The 16,829-nt window shown below is 34.2% G+C and overlaps 1 protein-coding gene across 1 annotated transcript; it reads left to right on the top strand.

Annotated features, from left to right (window-relative positions):
* Window positions 1-1,883: 1,883 nt before the first annotated feature.
* On the top strand, window positions 1,884-12,589 carry LOC129809470 (uncharacterized). The gene is made up of 3 exons (XM_055859346.1): window positions 1,884-2,231; window positions 11,671-11,728; window positions 11,787-12,589. The coding sequence occupies exons 1-3, from the start codon at window positions 1,884-1,886 to the stop codon at window positions 12,044-12,046; spliced, it is 666 nt and encodes a 221-aa protein (XP_055715321.1). The 3' UTR covers window positions 12,047-12,589.
* The last annotated feature ends 4,240 nt before the right edge of the window (window positions 12,590-16,829 follow it).

The following is a 16,829-nucleotide window of genomic DNA, read 5'->3' as shown; positions in this document are numbered from 1 at the left end:
CTAAAAGACTTATCTAATACTTGGTTCTATAAGGCATTTTTCTTCTTGGGCAGGGAACCCCTATTGACACTTTTGTCAAAATGATGAAATTTATTTAATGTATCTGGTAAAATGCAAGTAATATGATGTTTTTTCAGTAATCCACATTTTCTTATAAAAAGAAATATTCAAATTTCACATCCTAAATCGGTACTGAAAGTGTCAATAGGTGTTCCTTTCACCCTAAATTATTTTTATACAATTGACAAAGTTGAAATACAATTCGACTTCATTACTTTATGTGTAAGTTTAGAGGAAACTGGGGCACCACCAAGCACGGGGTAGCACCAAACACTCCGATTTTTTAATCATATATTTGACTTCAGAGGACAAGACTTATAGAAATTTATAGGCATTATAAGGATAATTGTCCACTGAAGAAATGGTCGAGATAGTCCAAGTAGATTAGGAATAAAAATTAACGTTTGGTGCTACCCCGTGTTTGGTGGTGCACAGTTTCTCCTATGAGTAATACACAAAGGAAATATTGAGATTAAGTCATATCAATTTAGGAATGCTTGAGTTTAAGATTGAAATTTTACAACATTAGCTTTGTTAATGCCTAGAACTGCAACGAAAGTTTGGTAAGCCAGTTGAACTAATTAAAATAAAAACTATTTGTTTACATGAAGTGTGAACATGTTCGTGAAATTGAACATGAATGCTTCCAACCAAATAAATGTTTATTAAAGTAATTATTTAAATCATAATTTTCTATGACTGCTCTAAAGTTTTGATAAAGAATATTATTTGATGTTATTCAGGAATTATTATTGGTAATCATTCAATTACAATCCTTCTGTTTTATCGACTGAGAAAGCATCTCAGCCAAAGTCATGTTTGATGTGACCAAAAGAAACCAAATAAAATAAGTTTATGGAAATTCCAAGACATTACCATGAACTTCACTCTTTTTTTCGCCAATAGCTTTCCACTCCAGTTACTTGTTAGCATTTCGTCTGCGGGCGAGGAAAATCATGATTTGCACAGACTTGTGTTGGTGTTAAATGAAATCGAAATATTTGTGACTCTTAATTAACAAGAATTCATTTGAGGGGGAATTAAATGTCTATTGACTGGAAGATGAAGATTTATTGTTGATTTCGAAAATGTTAATAATAAATTCATAAATTAATTTCTCTCTGATTGCGATTACTGAAGAAGAGATTGATACTATAAAACGCCTGATATGAGGCAAAAGTGTTTTGATTTTGTACACTTTTTCGATTTGTTGATCGTGTCTCTTGTCTATAATTTAATTTCTTCTTATTGCAAGTGAGGGGAGAAATTCTTTATTAGAAGGTTATTTACCAATAATAAATCATCTCTTAGACAGCATATATTTAATATACCATTCTAAAGTGATCTTTTCTTAACGGTTCGGTTGTATCTCTTGAAATTACTCTACTTTGTTGTTCTGCAAAAAAAACCACCAATTCACTTGTAGATTGTATATACAAAAGGGGAGCAAAAAGGTGATCCATGTCTAATAATGTGATACACCATTAGAATGTGTTTTGGGAAAGAAATTAAGAAAAAAGTCTGTTTTTTCGTGTGATTACTTGCGGATGTTCCGGCTAAATTGCTCTCGTGAATGCTCCATTAATCCCTCTCATTGCCCTCCATACTCAGGCACAATTGTTCACTTAGACCAAATTTCTAAAAATCAAAAAAGAATCTTAGAGCGGCACAATCGACCGTGTCCAAGAAAGTCTTTTGATACATTGATCTACATCTAGAAGGGGATAACTCATATATAATGCCTCGAGTGGCAAAAGAATCGATTCAGTGCTGTGATAGAACTCCTCAAGTGAACCAATAGTCTTTGCTGAATCGTATTCAAAATGGTGCTCAATCGTGCTACCTGGTGTATCGTCCTTGGATTATTCCTTGTGCAAATATCTGTGGCACATGAGGAGTCAAATGCCAAAAATTGCAGTGACCCCGCATGTCGCAGTGGACGAGTGTTGAGGAATATATTTAACTATGTGACAAGTGATGGTGGTGGAAAATCACTAGTGCTAGTACCTGGCCTAGAGATTGTGAAATTACCAGTCCAGGAAACAGCTCGATCTTCTGATTATGATGATCTCAAGCATCAGAGCTTCCTCACTAGGATGGCCAAATACCTCCAAACACACGAGATCAAGATCAAATTTCCTGAACTCGTGGGACAGACTGATTTCAATGAAGTGCTTGCCGGTACCATGAAGAACATCAATGAAGGGGAAAATGTAGTAGGTAAATAAAAGCATCGGCATCACCATGTGATCATGTGCATTGCGCTACCACATTCACGAGAAATGCAATAACCGAGGGGCTTTCTTAAAATAATGTTTTGCTATCTATCAAAACTTGTGATTTGCCACCTGCAAACGAAGAGATATCCCTACACCTAGAATAACCTAAAAACGAAAAGTTTCCAAATATTTAAACTATAACTGATTATTTTGGTTTAACTTGATAGTAAGTTTAATTTTATAATTTCGTGAACAGAGCCTAAAATTTATTCTAAAGCCTTCAGTAGTATTAGCTTACTTAGTAGAGATCTTTATTAAGGAAAGCATTTTTGTTGCACTTTTGCAGTATAAATCAAAATATAAGGGAAACTGGGGCAGCAGTAAACATGAGGTAGTTGTAAACACTGATATTTATGTCTACACTACTTGAACTTTATGTCGACCATTGCTTTAGCAAATTAATATAATAACGATAAATATATTAAAAAAAGGAAAAATAAATAGAAATGCTTATCCGATTCTTGGCCAAAAGAGTCCAGACTGACTGACTGACTGTCAGTCAGTCGGTAACATGGCCTGGAAGTGTTCGGATGGGGGCACAGAGCTGGGTCGCTGCCAGGCAATTGGCCGCGATAAGCCTTGGTCTCCCAGAGGAATCTTTCAGGGCTTAAGCCCGACAACACTCTTAAGCATACACAATTGTAACAAAAAGCAAGTAGCAATAAGGCATAAATCAGGCGTCCGCCGCTGTCTTAGCGTTGGTAACCAGCCTCCAAATCCAAACGGCGGAAATGCTTCTTCACAGGCTGTAGGGAAAAGCGCGCTACCTTCAGACGATTCAAGCTTCAGACAATTCAATTTTTTCTCTATGTTCCTTATGGATTTCACCCCTTAGCTCTTTTCTGAAAATTTGGGCCATTGTACTAGCTATTAAAATATAATATTATAATGGCAAAATTTATTTATAACACATTGAAAAAAATTATTTGTACGAAGCATAAATCGTCCGAAGGTAACGCGCTTTCCCCTATAGTCTCTTGTCGTATATAACGATATTTTACTTTTTATCAGACAAATAAATTTCAATTACAAAATAGGCCCTATTGCAGAGATAAACGAAAATATGCTCAAGGTAGATCTGACAGGAGCAATTTGGCTCGTGGCGTCACACTGAGTTCAATTCAACCACAAAGAAAAAATATGAATAAAAAAACAATAAAAAGATCATCAAAAGTGCAGCATAAAACTGAGAAACTCACATGAAAAAACCAAAAGAAAAAAAGAGAGAAGATAGAAACAAAATAATATATATAGATTTATCCCAAACTGTCATACACTGAGAACAAGACGTGCTTTGCATAAATTTTCTTTACCTGATCCTTTAACAGCAAAATTTTACTAGCTAACTATTCTGAAGTATGTCTGAATATATTTGGGTCCTTTAACGTTCAACTTTTTAAGAAGGAAGGTACCAAAAATTGGGGGTAGAAAAAAGAATTTTTCTGACTAATTAAAAAAAGGATGGTAAATCGTCCCATTGCGAAGTGCTCGAACTGGTGATTTGGATTCTATACTTCAAAAGTACTGTCGCACCTTTTACCGTTTATCTTTTCTTAACCGATTTGAACCAATTCATAAGTCATTCAAGATAATCCACAAAATAGTTTTAAGAGTAGTGGGAGGTGGGGCTACTTTGAGATGTGGGGTTACATTGTTATACGATTTTTACGCATATTTCTAAAGAAAACTGGTTTTTAAGATGATGGATTTTGGATAGACAAAACAATTGTGGATCTAAATATAATAATTGCAAGGACCAGCTTCCTTTAGAAATAGACGAAAAAACGTATAACAATGTAGCCCTATAGCTCAAACTAGCCCCACTTCCCCCTGATAAAATCAATTTTTGAATAAAAAGTATAACCGATTTATAAATTACTCAAAACATTGCCCGAAATATACCTCAAGAGAAATATAATTGAGTTTCGGATAAAAATTAGTTATCTGTTATAAACTGGTTCATTACCGGTTCAGAATCGATTGGAATCAGTTCGTTTTTATCGGAAATTCTAAAGTCTGTCCAACGAGCTCAAATATGATACCATTCGGTTGAGAAATGCGCTTTCTAGACTCTTTTTAGCATTTGACTTGAAAAACCGTTATTAAGAATGATTCAACCGGGATTTTCGTATAGTCACGAAATATCCACCTGGTTAATCTCTGAAACCTATTCAAAAATGAAAAAAAAATAATCGAGCAATGCATTTTCGGGACATCCTTAAAAACATGGTTTCGGTGGGGAAGGAAGTGCTGTGGGGAAAATGAGGGACATGTTAATGGTCCTAGGCCCGAGATATGAGGGGGTTCCCCGAAGGTCCCATGTCTCCATCTCTAACCGTTTGAGCTCTAGACGTAGTAACGACCGGACGTACAGAGGGACAAATAGCGTGACGGACGTCAAAAAACAGAAAACTACAGCTTTCCCATATTCTACTAAAATTACGACTCCTTAAGGGGTGAGGAGTCGAAATATTAATAAATTGGACCGAATTGAAATATTTATGAATATAAATCAAATTCAAGGAATTATATATACTGCTCCCTTTCTCTCTGTGGAGTTCGAACAGTAAAATATACCTTTGATTGTGGTAAAAAGTTTTCTGGTTACCTGTGATTCAATTTTATCGTTAAAGGGGGTTATTAAAGGATATAATCGAACATTGAAAAAATTAGACTTCGACAAATTATGATCAATCTCTTAAACTTTATTTTTTATTAAACATTAAATAAATTATTAAAAAAGAAGACTATTGTAAAGGATCTAGTCACTGATAAAGAATGGCAAAACTTTAATTTACTAGAAGTTAAATTTGTTTAACAGAAAATCGTTAGTTGTTAAGTTTTCAGTGGATAATTGAGAAAGTTTAATCATTATTTCGATTATAGCAACACTAGTCTGTTCACGAAGTTTTCTTAAAAATGGTTGGTTTTATTATCATAAAATATAATAATTATTTTATTCAACTTCGCATACCCCCCATACTATGCGTCCGCCGCCGTCTTAGCGTTGGTGACCAGCCTCCGAAGCCAAACAGTGGAAATGCTTCTTCATTGGCTGTATAAGCATTCTTTAGTTTACAAAGTCGTTACAAATATTTTGCCTCACATGATTTACCAAAAAACAAAACTTTTGCAAAGCACAACTCAAAAGCATAGGGATGCGGTGTGAAAATTAGAGAGGAGTCGCATAGCCATTGGCTGTTTGCGTCCTCTAGGGGATCTGACATCCCATAAATAAATATTTGTAGACACCAGCGAATTGAGGGGTTAAATTGAGGTGCACAGAGCAAAAAAAACTTTAACTTGTACGCACTTAATTAATAGAGCGCTTTTTTGCTCTGAGGGTTTCAATTCTACTTCTTTTGAAAACTCTATACCCGGCGTCTCCACTGTAAATAGTGGTCGTTATCTGATAATTCCAATAATTTTTATTTTCATCTATGAAATGGGTAGATTGGGGATATTTGGGACAGTTTTTTTTTATTTGTAAATAAACTCATTGAATATTTAAAGGCCTCGATACATTATTATAAATTTACATCCAAATCAAAATAGATTACTCACAGCGTTAACGCCTTTATGTGACCCTACTCATTGGTTTTTGGCTGCAAATAGTCAGCCAAAACTACAAGAATCTTTATACATTTGCAGATATAAATAAAATAGTGAGGAAATCTCAAAATTCCAACTTAGGAAACCAAGTTTTGACCTTTACAACTTATTCATAGCTTATTCATGAAATATCCCTTAATTTTGAGATAAATCCTTAAGATTCACTGGTAAAAATAAAAGGGTCAAATAGACCATTTCCAGAAAAAATGGATCATAATTGAGCCTTTGAAAGGTTCCCTTGTATCTCTTGAAATTTCATATGCACATTTATCACGATAGATTATGTTTTATCGTAAACTAATTATTCATATCATATTTCTCTCATCTGAGCGAACACCAAAGATGACTTTTTCATTGTTTTTATTCGTATATTCCGGAGATCAATAAGTGTCAAAACAGTGAACCTTTCAAAGGATCCTTAATTTTAATTTTAATTTTATCAAATTTTTCTAAATTTAAATCTTTAAGCTAAATTGTAATAAACTTCACAATAACGAAGTTGAAGTGTGAAAGTCAAACTTTTTTTTAACAATTCCAAAGTCCCTCGCGAGACCTTTTTGATCTTGAAATCAGAAAGTTTGAGGTAAATTTGAAATAAAGGAAATGCAATTTTCTTTTAATTTATAATCGAAAAGTTTTAAATCTTTGACACTAAATATTTAATTTAAATCTTAAAGCATTGTTTATTTCGGAATTAAGGACGAACCACAAAATCTTAAGAAATGTTTCAGTGTAGCGTAGAAATACTTGGAAGTTGAGTCCCATTTTTTGATAGTAAATTAAAAATCCTCTACGTCCCAAACTATCCTGGCACATACGTCCCTACCCTCTCCTATACAGAAATGGACATGAGTGATATGGGGACATGGGACATGCGTACAGACATGATGCCTTTTTAAGTATTTGGACCTTTAAGTTACTGTTTGAAACTAGCCAAATAATATGGAGAATTTACCATGTGAGTTACGAATTCAAGGATTCTGTATATTCAAGGATTCAGATAATAGTTTTTTTACCAGTAAAAATATTTTTTTGTCGAACCAAACCTCAAAAATTTTGTCAATTAAAAAGCTTTCTACAAGCCTGATATATTGCTTTTCTATAAAGAAATAAGGAAGATCTCAGAGAAGATTAGTAAGATACAGGTGTTAAAATGTGATAATTAAACATTTTATAGTTAGATCGTCACGGTGACTGCAATGAAAATCTTTATTTTTTAATATGATACAAAAAAAACGAAAGTAAGAATATTCATCGAAAATGGTCTGAAGAAGTGCCCCTTGGCATAATATTTCAATTCTCGCGGCATTAATTACTATCGATAACCTATTTAGTAAAAGAGTAAATGCATCGCTTTCACTAAGCCGGAACCAGCCGGAACAGCATTTTGAGCTCGTTCGCTCATTAATGGTGAATAAATGCACGCAAGATCCGCACCATTCACAAAAGTGAAAACTTCTTGTGCCACCAACAGATCACCATCCGTGGATTCGTTGTTTAGAGGAGAGATGCCTAAGTGATTCTCTGGGATATTTGCACAGTGAAAGAGACACCACATCTCATGTGTAAACTAACCAAGGTGGCAAATACTGCAGAAGCTATGATGCTGGTAATCTTGCCGTGTTGGTGCAAGAAACAATAGCTAGCAATTAAATATCCATTACAAGGCACCACACAATTTATTTAATGTCCGCGTATCTTGCTGGAATCACATCCACCCAGCGAGAGTTTCTTTTTCATCCACCAAGTCTCCAGGATGAACACCATCTGCCTCAGTATTTTTGGGCGTATCCATGAGAAAATTCATTGGCAAATTGCGAGAGACTCAAGTACCATTTATGCTGGTGGCCGTGACAAGATGTTGTGGAGATGTGAGAAAAAAAGTGCGTCTCTCTGGCAGTGATAAAAAAAGACACATCTCTCTGTTGAATGAAATTTCATGCCGCACTGACCATTCTCCTACTTTCCGAGGAACGACTTTCATTACTTTCATAAAAATCGATAAATAAAACACGGATCTTGTTCACTTGGGACGACCTTTATTCGCACACTCTCATGCCACAAACTTGGTGGCCAATGATTCAGCTGAAGAGATTCAGTGCTAAATGCTCACATTGGGTATTAATACGTGTAAAATACCACAATTTAATACATGCATTAAGTTATTGAACATAATTTGCATAAAGAGTGCCAATTTTCCCCTTTGATTACAAATTCATGACACTTTTGTTCCTAAAAGATGGCAGAGATAGCATAAATGAAAGAGATAGTCACTGAATGTAATACAACTCAAAGTTTATGGCCAAATTTCTGAGAACTGGGACAAGAAATTTAGTTTTTAATCCATATCAATCTCTCCCAAAAATTCCAGTAAACCTTTCTTTCTCAAATTTTACTTTGTCATTATCAAACAAACAACTTCACAAGCCTAAATTTATGCTAAAGCATAGCATTAAACGTGAGAACTATGTTCTGCGAACTGATGAAAATGATATATAGTAATTGATTGGGAATTAGGCCTCTCAAAACTTCGTGTTAAAAACACAAATTATATCTAATTCAAATTTGTCTCCTAAAAAGAAAAAAAAACAAGAAACAGATTTAATGTAATGTAATGTTTTTCTTTTGAAGATCTCTCCCATTTAATATCACTATTCATACAAACTTTATTAAAAATTCTGAAATTTTTATACAAAACTAATCTGCAAATGGTTAACTTTCACATTCTGGTGAGTTAATTAATTTATTTCATGGATTGAAGAGTCTTCTGGTTTTCTGTAAATAAGCAAATTATAAAATTCCACGTGGTTTTATTAAACAATTACACAGGTTATTATGAGGGTTTTCAAAGCTAGTATGCATTACATGCGGTTGCATTGCTAAGCTTTACAATTTTATCCAACTGTGAACTTCTAAATTGAAAACGGATCATTTAAGTTATTAAATCTTAATATAACTTTGAAGCAATTGATTTCCTTAGAAAAATGTACTTGAGGAAGTAGTTTTGACATAGAAGAATTTCACTTTTTTTATCCCCTTTATCCCTTAGAATTTTCTTGATTTGCTTTAAGATTTAAGGTAATTTCCCAACAATGACTTTTCCTTAACAATTTTTTTTTAATTTATTCTATAAGCAGTAGGGGAGAATCGGACAGTTCCATGCAATATAACTCTTTCTTTGCAAATAAATATTAGAATCTTTAGAAGAATATTAGAATATTAGAATATTTAGAAGTCAAATAAATATTGATTATGCGTTGATACAAACTATTTCATGTCAGTTTTCCATGGGTATTCATAATTTGGAAAAATTCTGGACAATTCATCTGCCTCTTCTTCTGCTACAGATACAGGTAGGGTTATGGATTGTTTGTTGTCGGTTGAGTGTTTGAAAGTGGCATGGTACTGATCATCAGCCGGAGTTGTGATTCTGTTGTCCAAGACTCGGTCGGTACTACCTTATAGGTAGTACCTATAAAACTGGAACAGTTTTTTGGACCCAGTTTACAAGTCTACTATAAGAACAGCAAAATTTGCAGTTCTTTTCAAAAATTTATTCTATATTTCGATTTGAAATCTAATAGTACCTACGGGATTAAGTGATTTTATCTTGACAGACGTAAAAAGGTTAAATTAAAATGCAAATTAATTAGCGAAGAACTATGCTGATGACCAAGAACAATTAGGGAAGCTTTTTTTAAACATAATTCCTTCAATTAATGCAAACGCTTTATCACTTAGGGCGAGGCTTTTTTAGGCTTCGCGCACACTCTGGCTTTAAACACTTCATATTTTTTCCATATTAATTTAATTAATCTGACTTATTTTTTCGGAAATCTGTGACGCAAAAATAGATATTAAAAATATAATGCCATAGATAGGTAATGCTCTAAACACATTTATGGCTTAAGACGAGAGACGGATTAGTAAGAAACTAAGCCCAATGTAATTTGATTATTATTTTGATTAAAATTAAGCTGTTTTTCGGCTTAAGTCATAAGCATGTCCGGGGCATGAGATTCATTTAAGAAATAATGAAAAAATATAAAGTTTCCGAAACCTGAAACCTTTTCCCTATCCTGTCCACGACGCTGCTATACACATACTCAAAACCTCAGATTTGCTATGCATGCTTCCAGTAATTTTACTTTAAAGGAAAAGCTAAATTGATCTTAGGATTTAGAGAGTAAGGATGTTAATTTTTTTTACATAAATTTCCATAGGAGAAAGTGCCCATGCTTTGCACGGTCCCAAGCTTTACAATGACTATATTTTTCATATGTTTTTGAATAAATACGACTCCGCAACATATTTTAAAAACAAGACACTTTCCCATAGTTTTTGAAATATAGAAGAGATGAGTCACATTTATTAAAAACATACAAAAAATTTAGTCATTGTAAAGCTTGGAACCGTGTAAAGCATGGGCACTTTCCCCTAAATCCTTTACTACTGTAAAAATTCTAGTTCTAAGGTCGTTTCTGAATAGAAACATACTCATATAATAAGTTGTTAGTCTCTTGTCTCTTGACCATTTGGGATACTGAAAAGCTTTAAACTACAGCCAATTATATTAACACAACATCAGAGATAAAATAGAGATATTGAAAAAAAATATATGTAGGTACGTTAAAAATCTAAAGCAGAGCACTCGAAAAATTTATAAACTTCACGGAAATGTTGCAGAGAAAAAAATTTCATAACTTATAATTTTTTGTAGTGATATTCTTGATCTTTCAATCTCAAAATTGTTTGTCTGTGTAAATATTTCTTTTACTTACCTTGAAATTGACATCTTAACAGTAAAATAGCACCGTAGATGCAAGTGACTTTGACTTCCAGGGCTGACGTTGTTTCGTTGTGTTCGTAAGTTTTTCTTTAATTCTAACAATTAAAGATGATCACACAAACCCGTATTATCACATCTGATCGGTGAAAACCTTCTTTAAGTACTAAAATTAATGAAGAGTTTGCGAATAGAAACGTAACTGGCATGTACGGTAACTTTTATGTTACATGTTTGTCAGTACACAAAACCATATCGACGGTTCCATTCCACTTTATTGAGACAAAATTTACGAAAAATGAAACGATATGACAAAGGAAAGAATTAGAACTTTGCTAGAAAAAATTACATTATTACTTCTACAAATTTCCTAAATGTAAAACATTTAAAAATAACTAAATTTTTTTGAAAAACGTTTCCGATTAACTTATAATTTTAATTCATTAAATTTAATATAAGTTACTTAAAATGTAATAATTTATTATTTAAGATGTTCGTAACATTTTCTTTACGTGTTCTTTATTATCTTTTCTTTACACATTTTGTACACTATTCACGGTATTATTTTTTATTAGAGTATTTAGGATTTTATTTTATTTACATTGATTTGCAGAGGCATTGGGTTTCTTTTAGGTAAAGCAGTTTTATGTGTAATCGCTAAACTCTCTAACTGTTGTTATCTAATTATCTCTATGTTCACTATAAAAACGAATAAAGAGAAACGAGAAAACATTTAGGCTATCCTTCTTGAACTCTAGGTCTGGGATTTTTCGCCAGTAACTCAATGAAATATATAAAAGATCTTGACCCAAGTTTTGACCTTAAGTTTTCTAAAACGCGGATATTTTTTGTACCATTGATCCTTTACATCAATTTATTATGTTTATTCATATTTTCGCATAACTAACTAATAATTTCTCTATCTTTTCAGAGGGACGAAAGAAGGACAAAGGAGGTCTCGGAATGGTGATGATGATGGGCATGATGATGGGTGAGTTTAGAGAATTAATCAAAGCAAATTGATAAATTCTAATGCCTTTATTTTACAGCCAAGATGATGGCAGCATTGGGTCTGGGAGGTGTTGGTGCTCTTGCCATGAAAGCCCTCGGTGTCTCTATGATGGCTCTAATGCTGGCCGCAATTATTGGCATCAAGAAGCTGGCTGAAGGTGGTGGTCATGATGATGGTGGCCATCATGTTCAGTACGTAACGGCTCATGATCATCACCATAGGAAGCGCCGTGACGTTCAGAGTAACTTGGATATGCCTTATCGGGGCTGGCAGCCAACATACTCCCAATCGGAGTGATTCCAAAAAAATGTTCCAAAATGATCGAATTTAACTTCAGGAATACCTACCTTATTTATGTGAACACGATCTTCCTATTTATTGTAATTTATTTTGTTGTAATTTATTTTTTTTGTGCATAAAACAGTGAGTAGCTGAAAGCTTTATGTTCTTTTATTTTTTTTATAGTTCAGTAGTAAATAGCTCTAGTGGCTATGAGAATGAAAGTCACAATCGCTTCTTGATCGTTCAATTAGACAAGTTAGTGGCTTTTACAATATCTAGTATCACAATCTTATACTCAAGTGATGTGCGTATGTGAGATCATCATCATCATCGGCAGTTGCTGTCGGAGGAACAGTCATCTGAGGCATTTTCTTGTTGGAAGAGCAATCGACCCAATAACCCACTTTGTTTTTATTTTATTTCATATCTTCAGTTTCACAAATTCTCCTAAAACACGGAACCAACCAAAATCAAAATACAACATATGTTATACATATATTGTACATAATGGCTTGACACACTGTGCCGCTAAAAAAGGCGTGTTTCGTTCTCTTGCAGCATTTCCTGTGCATACCTTGGTGAGATCAGACCCATGAGGAAGGTGATCGAAACAATAGTCTCATCAGTAATCGATGGGTTAAAGAAGATCAAATGCCCCGGGAAGCCCAGTGGAAGAAGACAATAGATTGACATTGTTGCAAATGATCTTGAACGTGATCTTTAACATCTAGACACATGATCTTTCACTCTCACGGTTATGTACTTCCAAATGAAGTGTAAATATGACAATCATGGTCAAAAAGTAATATTCAAAATAGTCTGGCCATAAAATTCATCAGTGTAGTGAAAGTTAACCAAAGCACCTATTGATCTTCAACGTGATCGTACATTTATATTGATTCTCCATAAGTTATCACGTAATACAGAGAAACATACAAAATTTTCTCAATGAATATTTTTACACATAGTTTCTCTCATTTCAGAGAGAAAATCACGCGCGTTGATTTTCTTAAAATCTCCAATGAAGATTAATATGTAAGGGGGGTCACATTAGATGCAAAACCAATATCTTAAGCTGATTAACCTCTGTAATATCTCTTATAGGTAGATTTGATAAACAGAATATCTCAAATAATGAACCTGATATAAGTATTTCTCTTAGAATGAAAGCAATAGTAAAAAAAAAGTTAATGATATCACTTTTCCGACCCAATAAATCTATCTCATCACCACAAATGCCACAGATTGTGAACTAATTGATACCAGATGGGCGGCAAAATTTCACAACACCCATAGGAAGTGATCTTCAACCCAGTTTGAATATCGTTCTCTCTATAGATTTTCCACTTTCACAATTTTCACCAAATGACCAAAGATGACTTGCCACAGATAGAAGTATGGAAACTATGGGAGTCCCAAGTGCTAATGAAATGGATGGAAAAATTGAATGAAACTGATCAACTTTGGGATCACCATTTACAGTGTGAAATTCATTGAGTGGACGAGAAATTAAGTGCTTGGAGGCAGATAAATTGCAAAGTGAGCAGTTGACTTGGTTCACTTTTGTTGCCACTTCTTTTGGCTTAATCATCCCATGTGCGTTTGATCGCGAGAGATCGCCGCATTATTGTATGCGATCGCACTCAAATCTCACTCATAATTCATTGCAAAGAGTACAAGGTGAAAATCTATGGTCATTTGGAGAAAATGAGGAAATGCACCAAGAGTATGCTTCTGCTTTTATTGCTCGAACTCTGCGAGAAGAGAAGCATATATATACTATATTTTTTAACAATTTAGTATCTCCATCTATTATAAAATATGGAGCCCTACCGGTGAGAAATATCTACTTAAGTGTTCTGAAGTGTTTCTTTATAAGTAATTTAAAGATATAGATAAGACAGATATTTAGTCAATATACAGTACTGACCTTCAAATACCCACATTAACGGTTTTACAAAGTGAAACCGTTTTTAAGGTTACACTATTTTGAAGATCCTACTCAGTCAAGCAATCGAAATAGGTTTGGATTCACTAGAAAAGTCTTATGCCATGTCTTACTATACTTTACTTATACCTAATACGGACTTCAGACTTATACGGGCTTCAGACCTAAGGCTTAGCCATATGGCTTAACTTCTCTAATATCTTATGAATCAAGATTTTTTAAAAAATATTGACTTAGGATTGGATTATTAAGGGCAAACGACCTATTACATTTTGAAAAATCAATAAAATCCTTTGCTTTTTAAGGTTTTGAGACCCTCAGGAACTGGGCTAAACCTCTAGTCTGAAGACGGTCTTATGGTTTAGCCATATGGCTTAATTTCTTAAATTTCTTTTCAAGAATTTTTTTTTAGGAAAAAAACCCGCGATTTCGTATTAAGCTTATTTGCTTCATAGGTTATGGGTTTGCAACTGTGATTTCATTAAATTCCTTGTGAGAAGATCAAGTCAACCCCAGCTAATCCTAACTAAGAGAGTTATAAAATACCTAGTAGTGTTGTCGGGCTTTAGCCCTGAAAGATTCCTTAGAGAGACCAAGGCTTATCGCGGCCAATTGCCCGGCAGCGACCCAGCTCTGTGCCCCCAACTGAACTCTTCCAGGCCGTGTTATCGACTGACTTGACAGTGTCGCTTGTCCGACAATCCCCCACATGGCGGGCAACAGAACTATACCACCAGTAAAAGACCTTGCTTGGAGCGAGAGGCGGGAAATATGAATTTCCCGCGAACAGGGAAGGGAATCCACCAGTCGGACTCTATTTCGCTATCAGGTGGAAAATCTCGACTACAGTAGTAATCCGATAAAACGTTTATAGAACATTTTCCGCAGGCATAACTAAAGCTTTAGACCTGAGGTCTAATTAAAAAGCTTAGGTTCACACAAATAAAGCAATTTATCATTTAGACAATTAAATTCTAGTAATTTTACTTGTTTTTTAGAAATTAGACAGGTTCCGGAACAAGGTTATACCTGCGGTATGAAGAACATCAAAAAGATCATTAGAACAGAGTTAGTCGGTTCAAAATCTGTTACAAATCGGTAGTTTTATATTAAGATAAAAGTATATTATTTTTTCGTTACATATCCAGGAGATTTATGTGTAAATTCATAAATCCTCAGTGATTTATAAAAGTGAACGAAACTTCTTTGAAGTTTGAATACTTTTTTCGTATTGGTTTCTATTTACAAGTTTTTTTAATCGGCATCCCATCATATTTTGCAAACTAAACTCTGAAATCAAAAAAAAAATCTTCGTAGTTCGAGCATTCTGCGAATTTTTCTTAACTTTGCCATCCCTTTTTTGTCTCGTCGTCACTTTTAGTATGCACGTGCGATCGTGTGGTGATCGCATTTTTTCGACGATCATCAAATGACTCAAATGTGATTTTCTCATTAAATGAGATGACTTCTTCCAACACTAATGGTTCGAGAAAGTCATGCAATTGAGATAAAAGGTGCACTAGTTGATCAATGATCGCCGAAGGTATGAAAAGATCTCACGACTCGATCACTTTGTTAGGCTTTCAATTTCACTGAGGAAGACGCATCTTCAGATGGAAATGCAGATGAATTGCAATAGACAATAGCTCCGAGGAGGACGTGGAATATGCATATATTACACTTTGGCCTCGTGCCGACCAAATGGAATGCTCAGTATTTGCACACGATCGCGCCAAGTGGCAATGTCATGGGCACGGCCGCGGCCTTCCTGCAGAACTCGGTCATGCGGTGTTCAACACGAAAATAGCCAATTCTTCCTACACCATGGGCCGGCATTTGACTAACTAATTGTCGCGATTATCGCATTTTAAGACGAGCTCGGCACCTCCTCCCAAATGATCATCTCTCATGTGGATGGGTTTCTGTGCGTCTCTCGCTCTCGTGCACTCACCAGAAGATAAACTAAAGTGGTACAGTAGGTCACTGACCAAAGAATGTCCATCGATCTCAGTGGAGAGTGTCTCGAAAAAAAGCGACACACCAAAGGGGAACAACAGGTATATCGGCTGCTGTTTATCACCCAAGAAACATTTTATTCCGCAAATGGTTTTATAGAAGTATTAAATTACAAGTTTATATTCTTATATAATACTTTGAAAACTTCCTAGCAAAACTTTGTAAACCCGTAAATTATTAAAATGTTTTTGCTTCATCTCTTATTCAGTCGCAATGACTCTATGAGAAAAAGTTGAATTCATAAATCACTTAAAGAATTCTATAAACATTTCTACACTCCTACAACCCTTCTTAAGGTTTTACAAAGGATTTATAAAAAAATTATTTTACTACTTATAAAGCAATGATGGATTCATGAAGAGGCATAAAATTAAACCTATCGCCTATTTTTTACGATCTGACTCAAAATGTATTTACTTCAAGCTCTTAAGCACTTTTACAACATTAAAAAAATAATTTTTTTTTAAATTTTCATTAAGGAATTTTAAAAAATTAACTATTTGTATGGGAAGGAGCCACGATCGCCTTGATGCTTACTTGAAAAACTATTTGAAAACAATATTTACTTTGCGGTCGCAGAGTAGATTCATCTAGATCTAGAGGCAATAAACAAAATATTTTTGAATTGGATATGAGTTAAACACGTACTAAAAAGAAGGACTTCTCGTATCTTTGTTTACTGTATAGTTTGTAAGAAAAAATGTGGTGTAAAATACTCGGAAATGATGTTTTTCTTTTATTTATAATTTTCTCAAGGTAATTAATTGCATTTTTTTGAATTCTTAGTTCAATTACGAATTTAAATCATCTGCTAGTAAGAAATATTTTGGTTTT

Source organism: Phlebotomus papatasi, chromosome 1 (assembly GCF_024763615.1).
Source record: "Phlebotomus papatasi isolate M1 chromosome 1, Ppap_2.1, whole genome shotgun sequence".
In the NCBI taxonomy this organism is placed as follows: domain Eukaryota; kingdom Metazoa; phylum Arthropoda; class Insecta; order Diptera; family Psychodidae; genus Phlebotomus; species Phlebotomus papatasi.
This window is presented reverse-complemented; position numbering and strand designations above follow the sequence as displayed.

Coding starts and splice junctions, on each gene's coding strand:
- LOC129809470 (XM_055859346.1), top strand. CDS start 1,884: ATGGTGCTCAATCGTGCTACCTGGTGTATCGTCCTTGGATTATTCCTT. Junction 2,232..11,670: donor GACAGACTGATTTCAATGAA/GTGCTTGCCGGT, acceptor ATCTTTTCAGAG/GGACGAAAGAAGGACAAAGG. Junction 11,729..11,786: donor GATGATGGGCATGATGATGG/GTGAGTTTAGAG, acceptor TTTATTTTACAG/CCAAGATGATGGCAGCATTG.